The sequence below is a fragment of the Melozone crissalis genome, unplaced genomic scaffold (genome assembly GCF_028551555.1).
Source record: "Melozone crissalis strain CALT ecotype California unplaced genomic scaffold, PUWL_Pcris_2 ptg000041l_1, whole genome shotgun sequence".
In the NCBI taxonomy this organism is placed as follows: domain Eukaryota; kingdom Metazoa; phylum Chordata; class Aves; order Passeriformes; family Passerellidae; genus Melozone; species Melozone crissalis.
The window spans coordinates 1,831,682-1,844,669 of NW_026535819.1; the positions used below are offsets into that span (position 1 = coordinate 1,831,682).

General features: G+C 46.6%; 1 protein-coding gene and 1 long non-coding RNA gene across 3 annotated transcripts in view; both read left to right on the top strand.

The window, feature by feature from the left end:
* The first annotated feature begins 266 nt into the window (after positions 1-266).
* LOC128942171 (uncharacterized) lies at positions 267-2,849 on the top strand. Its single transcript, XR_008483595.1, has 3 exons — positions 267-724; positions 1,110-1,256; positions 2,183-2,849. It is a non-coding gene; the product is annotated as an uncharacterized LOC128942171 (long non-coding RNA).
* A 1,100-nt stretch (positions 2,850-3,949) lies between these two features.
* Positions 3,950-12,988, top strand: part of TTLL11 (tubulin tyrosine ligase like 11) — a 33,983-nt gene continuing 24,944 nt past the window's right edge. Inside the window, exons 1-3 of one of the 2 annotated variants that reach the window (XM_054284466.1) lie at positions 3,950-4,338; positions 9,496-9,592; positions 10,950-11,083. In XM_054284466.1, the coding sequence (XP_054140441.1) occupies positions 3,988-4,338; positions 9,496-9,592; positions 10,950-11,083 (582 nt within the window). In that variant the 5' untranslated portion in view covers positions 3,950-3,987. Of the gene's footprint in view, positions 4,339-7,112; positions 7,869-9,495; positions 9,593-10,949; positions 11,084-12,988 lie in introns of those variants that run through there. The other variant, XM_054284467.1, reaches the window with a different exon arrangement.

A 12,988-nucleotide genomic window follows, 5' to 3' on the forward strand; every position in this document is an offset into this window, starting at 1 on the left:
CAGCTGCTGTTGACTAAGTTGTGTGATGTTACCCCTGATGCATTGGGGGTTTCAAGAATACCGAGAAAACTCCTGAACAAAATCTTTGAGTCTGCTGAGCTGCCCCATGAAGGGAACTCAGAGGTGACATGTGGAACTCAGAGGTGGCATGTGGCACTGATGGTTTCAGCCCCCTCAGCCAGTGTCCTAGGTGTCTCTGTGAGCACAGGGGCTGCTTGGTGAGATGATTATTACAGCAGGTTTGTGTTGCTCAAGAGGCAGCAGAAGCTCCGTGTCGGGGCACAGCACGGCCAGGCAATGTGCCTGTCAGGCTGCAAGCCTCTTTCATGCATGGCCAGCTCCAAAGGGCTGTGCAGCAGGACTTGGCAACCGAAAATGTCATCTACAATTATGCATATTTTCATCATCTTCTATCATGCAAATCCCCCCACCCCAAATATGCAGCAAATGTTTTGTTTGCATATGTAGGTCAACCACAAATCTTCTGTGGTCGAACATAAACATGGGCAGCACAGAGTGATGTATGTGGATTTAAATCCAGGCTGAATCATAAGCCCACCACGGACCTTTTCCAAGTGGAGTCTGTTTGCTAGATTCGTTATCTCTGACTTTTCATTTTATAGAGCATTGCTTTCTCATGGATTTGTGAAAGAACGACTGACAGGAGATACCATCGTTGCAAAAGGAACTATTAACTTAGACACAGATGGATGGTTCTTCATGAGTAAGTTTGGTTTTTTTTTTAACAATAGCTTAAGGAATGTGTTCTTTTTCAAAAGGGTACACTGAAGTATTTCTGCAAATTTGCATTTGGGAGGAGGCCAGTTTTATATGATATTTTAAAAAGATGGTATGTTCTTTTTGCAAATTACATGCTACTTTGTTTTTCTTATCTTGGCTGTCTTTATCTTTAAAAGAGAAAAGTATAGAAAAGAATACAGTTATTGACCTTATGATGCTACATAAAAGCTAAAAATGTTGATCCCAACTTGGAAACAAAAATGCTTACTTAGAAGAGGGGAAATATATTAGTAAAGAAAAATGTTACTTGTTAACCTCATAAGCCTCACATGTTCACATGCCCAACTCAAGAATTCCATATACCACAGGCTGGCAGTACAGTCCCTCAGTGTGAGCTGCTGGGATCAGCATGGTGGCACGATGGAAAACTGTTCAGGTTGCTGCATCTGTAAAAATGCTTTGTTCCTGGATTCCTCCTGGGACCTGGCACTTACCTGTGCACACACAGACACCAGGTAAGTGATGATTTTGGGTAAATGAGAGTGAAGTTGTTAGTCTGAGAGATGAGTGTCCAATCAAACAGGATCCTTCCCCACTCCCATTAAATTAGGCCAGCACCTCTGCTGTCTTTGGTATCCTGAATTTAATTAATGAGAGCATAGGGAGATTACAGTTCTCCTGGATGGAATCCACATGCTTGTTCACTTATTATCACAAGATATAACAGTGTTCTTATCAACAATTCCCTCTGAGCAAGGGTCTCAGGAAACAGCCTTGTGTTTAAGAGCCCCCTGTAACTAAATTTCCCCTCTCCTCTCAGGGGACAGCTGATCTCAAGTTTCCCATTTCTCTCCTGCTGCTAGACCCAGCTTGCTGTATTCAGCAGGATTCTCCTCCTGTATTTCCCTGTGCCTCATTGCTGCCCAGCGTGCTGTACCTGACTGCCACGTGCAGCCTGACCCCACGCTGCACACTGCAGCCCATCCCTGTTTATCCCAACAGGAAATGAGGGTTTTATCCACACCACACAGGCAAACCAAGAATGGGATCTATTACAGCTTCTCTGGTAGAGGAACAGCTAGTCTGTTATTAGCCTGTAAGAAATGTGGATATATGATAATCAGATATAAAAATATTTCCCCTTTGCAATCATTTTGTTTGGTATTTCCCATGCTCCAATGTCTCTTAATGCTTTGGCCCATCTTAACTCTATCCCTGGCTTTCTTTCAGCATTGCTGACATTGGTGAGGATAAATTTCTGTGTTAAAAATATTCATCTGGGAGCCTGGCAGTAAAATAAGAGACAGTCAGAGTCAGGTCACCACTTTAAATCACACTCCAACATCTCTGAATTGCTTTTCTTACTACTGAATTTTTAAGCCAATGTTAAACATAAGCAAAATATTAATTTTTCTTTCCAATTTGTACCTGCCCATGGTAGAGGTTTGGAATGAGATCTTTAAGGTTCCTCCCAGCCCAAACCTTTCTGTGATCTGGTGGTGGTGGTGAAACCAAGGATGTGCCTTCAGTGATGGACATGGAAAGGACACCACCCAGCCAGCTCATCCTGCCAACATTACCAGCCTCCCTGAGCTCCTGCTGGAACATGGAAACGCTCCCAAGTTTTTAATTAAACACTGCCACAGCTATAAAAAAAGAATGTACATCTTTTAATAGCAACATGAGAGCACCCAAGAGCGAGCTACCTGACCTCAGCCTTCCTGGTCCCTTCACGTTGCAAGACACCACTCTCTTTAATTAATTAATTTGTTTATTCGTTGCCTGCAAGGGTAAATGATGGAAGACTGGTGAGGCACTAAAAAAATAAGCATCTTGACACGACCTTGTTTTTTTATCTCGCAGCTAACTGGCAGTGCCAACTTTTTCTGCATTTATTTAAATTTTGCTGTAGTTTAAATAATTTTTGCTGAGATCCTGTTTCAGTCCTGTTCCAGATCACGATTCTGGTGATGGCTCCTTGACACAGAACCCCGATTATTCCCGTTTTTCCCCCAATCTCGGCTCCGGGCCGGATTTCCCAGGGCGCAGCGCCACCGCCTGCCCGCAGCCCCGCGTTCATGAGCCCGGGTTGTGCTCCTGCAGCCGCCTCACGGACACGTTCTGCGTTTCACTGCCACACGGGCACGTTCTGCGTTTCACTGCCACACGGGCACGTTCTGCGTTTCACCGCCTCACGGACACGTTCTGCATTTACCGCCACACGGGCACGTTCTGCATTTACCGCCTCACAACCGTGCCGTGAGGGTTAATGTGCCATAGGGTCAGTTCTGGAGTGCTTTGGGTGGGAAGGGACGTTAAAGTTTATACAGTTCCAACCCCCTGCCCTAGGCAGGGAACCTTCCAGCTTGCTCAGGATGATCACGGAGCTGCTGTTAAGGTTATTAATTCCATTGCTGTGATCCAGAAATCGTTTTCCTATTTTCCTGCCATGTGCCTGAGAGAGTTCGAACTCCGCAGATGGGCTCTCCCAGCACCGATGCAGCAGCGCCTGAAGGGTCCATGGGAACACCCTTTATGAGAGGCAGCGCTTTGTAACGGCGGCCCGAGCCCCGTCTCACACGAGAAGCTTTCGGGCGCACGGTAAGGAGCGGGCGGAGTGTCGGAGCCGCCCGGGCGGTTCGGTGGCGATGGGCACGGCGTGCACCGCGCCCGCCCCGCAGCCCGACCTGAGGTGGCGCTCGCCCGCTTCCAACATGGCGGCCCCGCCCGCCCCGGAGGCCATTTCGGGCTGCGCGGGGCGGGGCCTGTGCCCGGTCCCAAAATGGCGGGGGCGGCGTCAGCGCCTCACGGTGGCGGGGCGGGGCCAGCGGGTCACCGGCCGCCCCGCTGCCATGGCAACGGGCGGGGAGCGGGGGCGGGCTGGAACCAGCGGGGATGGAGCCGGCCGGGCTGGGGACCGGGGCAGAGGGGATACAACCGGCAGGGACGGGGACAGAGGGGATACAACCGGCGGGGATGGGGACAGAGACAATGGAGCCGGCCGGGCTGAGGACAGGGACAGAGGGGACAGAACTGACGGGGACAGAGGGGATACAACCGGCGGGGATGGGGACGGAGGGGATAGGACAGGCGGGCATGGGGGCAGAGGCAGCGGAGCCGGCCGGGCTGGAACCGGCCGGGCTGCGGACGGCGGGGACGGGGACAGAGGGGATAGAATCGGCGGGGAAGGGGACGGAGGGAATAGAGCTGGCCGGGCTGGAACTGGCCGGGTTGGGGATAGCGGAAATGGAGCCGGCCGGGCTGGAACCGGCGGAGATGGAGCCGGCCCGCGAGGCGGAGGAGCCCCCGGGGTCCCCGGCCCTGCCCGCTGAGGCCCCGCAGGGCGGCCCGCCCGCCGCGGCGCTCTCGGGGGAAGGGGCGCTGCCCGGCCGGGAACGGGAGCGGGAGCGGGGCCGGCGCGGGGCCGGAGCGCCGGGCTCGGCCGGGCGGGCGGCGCGGGGCAGGGCCCGGCGGGCCCCGGGCCGCCGCAGCGGGACCGAGAGCGCCCGGCGGCCCGGGGTCACGGTGGACAGCTCCAAGGCCAAGACCTCCCTGGAGGCGCTGAAAATCAGCCTGCGGCAGCTCCGCTGGAAGGAGGTGAGCGCTCACCCTGCGCGGCCGCGTCCCCATCCCTGCCTTGCTCCGGCCTAGCGCCGGTCCTGCCCACACTGCCCTCCCTTGTCTCGGCTCTGCCACCGGCAAAGCCTTCCTCATTTTCCACCTCCTCCTCCTCCCGTGTCTCCCGAGGGCTGCTGCAGCCGGGGGTCTCCCGGCTGTGCCCCCCGACCCTCGGGCTATTTCTGCCCAGATGCCGGGTCCGGAGCTGTTTTGGTTCATGATCACGATTGGCACGGCCAGTTATGCAAGCCAGAACAGGGGTAATCGGGTATTGCATTCCGAGGTTAAACTGATCGGGGAAAGGGCAAGAAGGAGCCCCGCTCCCCGGGGAACGTTTGACGCGTGTGTGGATTTGCATTTCTTCCCTCCCACCTCCCTCAGGGCTGGGGCAGCGCGGGAAGCTCCGGCCCGGTAGAGCCGCTGCCCTTGTGTCCGAGGCGTGTCGGACAGCACGGTGTATGAATGCTGATAACACACACATAACGGGCTCCAGCCTGCTAATTTACTTTATGTAGAGCAGCTATAGCTGGTTTTTTTCTCCTGCTGCTCGAGTCATGTGTTTTCTCATTGCTTTGTGAGGATTTCTGTGCCAGTATGTGCTGAACTGGAATCAGGACAGTAGGGGAGCTGGCACAGAACTGATGCTTTGCAACTCCTTATTTAAATCCTGGAGAGATTTCTTAGATGTATCTTACTATAGATGGTGAATTGTTCTCCAGCTGTAAAGATTTTCTTTACCTAACAGCTTTATAAACGGCTTTATAGAAGTTGAGGTGGCTTCTAGGAGCTTTGTGAGGAACTTGTGTAAGAAAAAGGGTACTTGTAGTCCATTTGTAAGAGGGAAGTAAGTTGGAGGGAAAAGGAAGAATAAAACCTGAGGATGAGCTGTTTCTCACGTGCAGAGCTAGGACAGAGCTGTGTGATCTCTGACCTGCAGCTACTCCACTTTACAAAGCTGCCTGTGGGATTCCCACTGACAAGATGATATTTTTGTCCACCTGATGCCTATTAAGCAAAATCTGTATAGACTTGGGGTAGACAGTATATTCTGTGCTGTTCCTAACCTCAGAGTTAAATACTGCAAATTTATTTTCTGGACGACTGAGTGGCAGTAAATGTTTTCCATGTTTGTTCCTAATGTCCTGCATACCTAATCCCACAAGGATATGTGTGCTCCGTGTCAGGAGGAGTAGTGCTTTCTCCTTCTCTGACTTCATAAAATTCTATTTCAGTATTTTTGTTATTTAAATCCAGTGGCAGGATTTCAAAACCGCTTTGCACCAGCGCCCCAGTTCTCAACTCCTGCTTGTACAGCAAAATAGTAACAACATACCAGAGCCCTGAAATTTAAACCTGCTACATTTACCTCTGGTAGCCCTCAGTGCACCTGTGGGGTGTCTGTCAGCAGCCTTGCTCAATGTTTTATGCAGTGACATGCAGAGCAGGGGCACTTCACGCTTAATTTCTTTGTTTTTAGGGTTGAGTTTTATGTTCTGAGGGCGGGGAGCCATTCCAGCGAGGGTTTCTGGATCACTAATATCAGTTAGCCTTGCAGGTTGTGCTGGGAATGAGCCACATTTAGTGGTAATTTTGTCTTTATAGTTTCCTGAGACTTCACTGTTTTGCATTTGTCTTGCACTTGATAGCCTTTCCTACTAATTGACTTGTTTCACAAGCTCCTGTTCCTCTCATGAATCTCTGTGCTGCATTAATCAGCTTTTTCCTTCCTGCTTTGCATCTCCCAGCAGCAATTCCTGCTGCCTTTACTTCATCTCTCTTTGTTCCCTGTCTCCCTCCATATCCTCTCTCCTCCATCTCTTCCTTGGGTCAATATTTTTCATTTAGTTTGTTGCTTCCTCCTCTGGCCACTTTGTCTCTTAATAAAGAAGAGGCCTAATATGGAATTTTGTGCTGCTTGACTGCACCATCTGGATGGCTGATAATTCATTCCCAGTAAACAACCTGCTGTCATGTATTGCTGTGTATCTTCAGTTTATAAATAGGTTAATCAGATCTGGGCAAGGTTTGAAGAGAAAAATTAACAAAATTGAGAAGATAAATCCAAGGAAAACTCTTTATTCAAGCCACATGTGATTCTGGAAGCTCTCCCTTTCAGACATTTAGAGAAATAGCATCCCTGTTTCACTGGGATGGCCAGAGCCTTGGAGCTGATTGCACTGTTGCAGCAGGACCAGCAGAGGGAACACGGGTGTTGCTTCCAGGATCCCTGAAAATATTGCAAAAAGAAGTCCTGGAAGTAGTAATGAAATGCATGTATTTTAAATAGTGATGTGTCAGGGACTGCTGTTCTACTGCTTTTTCATTTTCCTATTCTTGCTTTTGTTTCATTTCTGCTGTTTGCTGCTGGATGTGTTGGCTGGAATATTTTATTGGGAGGAGACAATATAATGTGCTTTTTCAAGTAGGCACCTTTTGATCCATAACTTTTTCTATCTAACGTATAGCATTCTTTCAGTGTCACATATCCATGTTTTATTATTTTATTATCATTAGTGAACTGACATATGGTAAATGTCATTATAAGACACACAAAAAAGGGAAGAATAAACATTGGTGACATATTCTGTGGCACTGATATGTGGGGAAGAGGGGAAGGAGTGCAAGACAGCAAACTGACCATTGAGATTCTGTTCTCAGAAGCAAAAGACAGAAAAAAAATCCATTTTTTTTTTCAGCAGTGGGAATTTTGAGTAAATGAAGCACTGAGGTTTGCTGGGCTGTATGGGAGGACCTTCCAAGAAGCATTGCAGAGCTCCCCTGTGTGTGCCAGCTCCTGTGCCAGGCTGGACCATCTGATGCAGCGTGTCACATCCTTTAAATGAACGTGATATGCCAAATGAAATAATGGGCACAAATTGAGCTTGCATCCCGAGTTTATTCATCTCTCAATAAATTATTTCTTCAGCAAGCTTTCAATTACCAGGAAAATGGAAGAAGCAGATGTCCCAGGCATCAAATATCCCAGCGCCAAGCGTTCCATTTGTCTCGCTGTTCGGAGAGTTTCAGGTTTTGTGCTGGGAAAAGCTGAGGGGAAAACGAGTCATTTAACCTGTCATTAAACATGATGGAACAGACTGATGGGACCTGTGAGACAATTTAAATTATTGGCTTCTAATCCAAAGGTAGAAATGACCTGTCAGACAGATTTGACTGGGATGGATTATTAATCATGTCAAACCTGTGGAAACAACTTTATTCTCTTGATGGCTCCTTGTTTATTCTTTTCTGACAAATGTTGCCCAAATCTGACTAAAAAGATTTAAAGGATTTTAAGAAAGGATGGCTCCAGCCCCTTTCTTTTTCAGCCTCTGTCCCACAGCAGGAGCTGGGAATGTGCTGCAAAGGCCTCTCCCCCATTTTAAGATTAATTAATATCTGCCTGGCGCTGCCAGAGGCACCAAATAATCAAACTTGGCTCCTCTCCAAACACCACTCTTATGTAAAGTGTGGTGCAGAGGTTACAGAATCCAGCCCAGCTCATTCAGGAGGTGAGTTTGATCCCATTGTTGGATAAATCCTGATAATCTTGATTTCTCAGGAGCAGGGCCCTTGCTGTGCTGTCCCAAATTTCCAGCAAGGGGGTGCAGCGCTTCCATCTTCCTGTCCAGAGCTGCTCACTCCTCATCTCTGGTGAAATGATTTCTGTGCAGTGTTTGTAGAGCTTTGATATCCTCTGTAGATGAAAGGTGTTATATAAATGCAAATTTTGTTCCTTTCATTTCAATTTCTTTTAATAAATAAATAAATTGTTCAGGTGTTAGTGGGAAGGGCACTCTGAGACCGAATGCTGCATCTGTATTCTGGATATACCTGTGGAGAGAGGTTAAGGCCACTGATTGTCTTTCAGAGCCCAACAGAATTAATTTTCACTTGTACAAAAACAGATTTTGCAGGCTGAATAATAATGAAATAAGTGCAGAATCCACTGGTTCTTGTTAAATTGGGTTTCTCATCCCTGCAAGTAAGGAAACAGAAATGATGCGTTGCTCAATTAGCATTTTAAATTAATTTTTCAAGGCTATTTACTGAGGAAACTGAAATTTTAATTAAAGTAGCAAATAAAGTAATGCACTCAAAAGGTTTATGCAATTCTTTTTTCTGTCATGCTCAAAGAAAAATGATCCACTGCATAGAGAAATATTTTAAAATAAGAAAAATTACATATCAAGTAAAGAACAAGAAGTTTCTGCAAAATACTGTGGTTCTTTCAATAAGTAAATGGCACTGGGTGCTGAGGGTGGTAGATATTTAATGCAAATGTGTCCTAAAATGCTAAACATAGCAGATTTATTTGAAAAATATGCAGCCTAGTAATAGAAGCTATTCCTGTGACTGTATTCCATATGGTAGTTAAATGGCATCTTCATGGAGCTGCAGATAAAATGGGGATTTTTGGATTGATAAATGGGGCCGTGTCAAAGAGAATGAGCGTGAAAAAGAAGAGCACCTTCTTTGCACAAAGCTAATTGGGATTTTACAAACCACTTTACTACTATTAGAAACTTGCTCTCAGTAATTGGCAGGGCCGCTTCTGAGCTCTTCAGACTGCTTAAAATTGGTGATCTTTTTGATAATAGAAAACAAACTGCAGTTTGCCAATTTACGGTGAGATCTTATGTGAATGGGAAGAGAACCTGGAATATTTAATATTGTTGAAATAATCGCCTTAGTTCTTGATAGTGGGAATATATATGCTCAACAAATGATTAATTGAATTGCAAGCTTTTATTTTAATTACAGGCTATTAGTACCAGAAAGGAATTAATGCTGCAGAAATGGATACTTATATCTGGATATATATGAATGAATAATGCACTTAAATATCCTGTTTTGAGTGTCCACTTTGGTTGATCAGAAGCTCAGGGGTTCTCACAACAGCCATGTCTCAGCCATTTGGGGTTGGTTTTTAAAAACCTCTCTTGGTTTGTTCACTTTAAAGTCTTTGAGCTGATCCAAATATTCTCAGTTTTGCAACCAATATACAAGAGCTTGTTTTCTTTTGACAGTCAGAAGACAGTTCGTGAGTGGTGTATGCCTCACATGAGTGTTTAAAGCAGACAGGAATGAGGAGAAATTCCCAGATTGCTCAAAACTCGTCTCTGCTCTCTCCTGCAGTTTCCGTTTGGCCGCCGCCTCCCGTGTGACATCTACTGGCACGGGGTGTCATTCCACGACAGCAACATCTTCTCAGGGCAGGTCAACAAGTTCCCAGGTACTTCACTTCTCTTTCTAGTTATAACAAATGCTTTAAACACAGCGTTATGGACCTAGTTCTGTGTTTTACTGGTTTTTAATGTGAATTATCTGCCTAATCAGCTGATAGTATATTTGGCATATTACTGAGTTTGGTGAGGGGGTGAGAATATCGCAGTGGGTGTCTTGAACAATTTCTGAAGTGGAATTTGTTTTGGAGAGAAAGTGGTTTTGTTGAGAAGAATACTTCATACACATGAAGTTAGGAAAAAGCAGAGTGTTAGGCTATAATTTAAGTGAAGTATGCAATTACTGACTGTTATCAGGCACTGATAACAGGGCTGTATCTTTGGATTTGGTTTTGATTCAAAGTGGAAAGAATCTGTTTTGTTTCATACTCTGCCTTATCTCAGGGAGAAGCTCGAAGCAGAATTCCTTAAATGGATTTTTTAATATTGAAGAGTTCATGTCAGTCCTCATCTTATGATGACTCTTCTATTTTTTTAAGCTCCTTTTTTTCTCATTTAATCCCTGTTGTGATCTCTCTAAATAAGAGCTAAGAACTTAGGTATTGACTTATCTAAGCCCTTTACTTCAGATTTATGGCTGCTGTTAGTGTGCTGTGAGCATAAGAACCTCAGCTATTGAACTCCAGGCTTTATTTACCCTGACTTTCTCCTGCCTGAGGGAAGTTCCCACTCAGGTGTAGGGTGGTGTTGTTGTTTTCTGATGGTTTAAATCCGTGTTAGATGAATGTTACCTGTCTGTGTTTTGGCTTCTACCTGGTGAACAAGTGGCTGCACAGGAATCAAACCAGAGCCCTTCTGAACTAGACCTGATTTTCCAGGAAAGTTGTGCTAATTTCATGCAGGGTTTTACCAGAAACTTTTCCATAAAAATAGCTTTTTAGCCGTGTTCCCAATGGACATAAGACTTCAGCAAATGTTGGTTTGGCTGTTCACAAAATAACCTGTTTGTGATGCAGATACTTAAATAACTGCAAAGTAAACCAAAGTTGTTCATTACATTTAAGTTATGTTTGTACCTATCCCTGGAATGATAGATTAGAAAAATAATTTTCGATTATGGCAAAGGCACTAGTAAGTATTTGGCTAAAGCTGTATTTTATTCGGAGCTATATTTTTGAGAATTAATTTTTTCTAATATTATACATAAACACATGCAATAGTAACTATGGCAGGGCACTGCCACAATTATTGTGTCAGATTTAAATCTCAAAAGATGTTCAGCTTTATTGACAGCAGTGACCAGAGTGCCTTCCCAGCAGGTGAGTAATGAATGACACTCTGCAATGATTCATTTACTGTTGGGAGGAGGCTGCAATGAGGGGTTTTGTAACTTTGTTCCTTTTCCAGGCATGACGGAGACGGTTCGGAAGATCACCCTGAGCCGGGCCATGAGAACCATGCGGGATCTGTTTCCCCTGGAGTACAACTTCTACCCTCGCTCCTGGATCCTGCCAGAGGAGCTGCCTCTCTTTGTGGCTGAGGTACACAACTGACTCAGCATACTGTCACTGGTGGATATTGTATCCATGCCATTCTTTGGTCTTCTATACCCACCAGAGTATTTAAAATCACACCTGGGCACGTGGATGGCATCTTTTCCAGTCATGGTCTGGATGTCTGGATGTTAGCTTTGTTTGTTATATTCTGGATTAAACTTCAAATCTCTTGCTCTGCTGTGCCAGGAGAGGTATCTGAAAATTGAACCTTGAAGCATCAGCCCTTTCCCTGTATTTTCTGCTGGCCTAAGGAGGTTCCAGTACAGTGTGGGTTGTGTGGTGCTTCACCAGGTTCATTGTCACTGAAATCATTTTAATCCACTTGGCCTGTTGTACCCAAACCCTTCTGAAGAGCATTTTGCTTTGTTCATTTTTAAATACACTCACACCATCTCATGTCAAACTGCTCTTTTGTTTAAATATTCAGAATGTAATAAAATGCCATTAGTTTTCAGCTTTTTTTTTTTTTTTTTGAAAAAGAGTCACTGTGTGTTGCTGTTTGGTTCCGTTTTTACAAATATTTTTAAATATTCTATGTGTTTGTTTAACCCTGTCTGACTTGCCCAGAGTATTCTTGCATCCTAGAGTGTGCTGTCCTTGGAAATATGAAAGAAGAGAGGTCTGGGCTTTAAAAGACTCTTGGATTGGGTGCAACTCTTTAGCTAATTACCATATCCATAATGCAATCAAATTCATTAGTAGCTATATTTTAATAGCTACTCTTCAGGTGGGCTGGGTCACTGCCGTGGCACTGCTGTAAGACCAGGCTGTAAAAGGAGTGCAAACAGCCCAAGCAGTTTAGCAAGGGCAGGGAGATGGGTGCACAGGGCTGGGAGGCAGAGAGTGGGGAGGGTGTGGGGGTGCTGGGATGAGGCAGAGGATGAGGAGGGTGCAGTGGAGCTGGGATGAGGCAGAGGATGAGGAGGGTGCAGTGGAGCTGGGATGAGGCAGAGGATGAGGAGGGTGCAGTGGAGCTGGGATGAGCCTTTTGGGAGCTCAGGCAGTGCGGGCCAGACTGAGCTCCCGGTGACACTGTGCTGCAAGTGACACTGTGCTCCAGGTGACACTGAGGTGCAGGTGACACTGTGCTCCAGGTGACACTGTGCTCCCGGTGACACTGTGCTGCAGGTGACACTGTGCTCCCGGTGACACTGTGCTCCCGGTGACACTGGGCTCCCGGTGACACTGTGCTGCAGGTGACACCCAGCTGCCGGTGACACTGTGCTCCAGGTGACACCGTGCTCCCGGTGACACCGTGCTCCCGGTGACACTGAGCTCCCGGTGACATTGAGCTCCAGGTGACACTGTGCTCCCGGTGACACTGAGCTGCCGGTGACACTGTGCTGCCGGTGACACTGTGCTCCAGGTGACACCGTGCTCCCGGTGACACTGAGCTCCCGGTTACATTGAGCTCCAGGTGACACTGTGCTCCCGGTGACACTGTGCTGCCGGTGACACTGTGCTGCAGGTGACCCTGGGCTCCCGGTGACACCGAGCTGCCGGTGACACTGTGTCAGCTGTGAGCTGGCACCAGGTGGCGCTGCGAGTTAACGCTGCTCTGCTCCCGCTCTGCACACGCTGCCGCCTGTGTTCCAAGAGGAACAGATGTCCACTAACACACTCCTAGGAGTTTCCTTTGCATATGTTCTTCCATCTGTGTTGGAGAAAAGCATAGTTCTTGTTATCAAACATTATATTTTATGTTGTAAGAGTTTATGTTCTACTTAACACAAGTTTGGAGTGTAACCCCTCCAGAACAAGAAAAAATACAACCCAAAACATTCCAAACCCCTTGTGAACCATAAAATGTTCAGAGCACTTTCCACTTGCAGTTTGGTGAGTTCTCAGCAGGAGTTCTCCAGTCTTTTCTGTTGTTTATTTGTTCATATG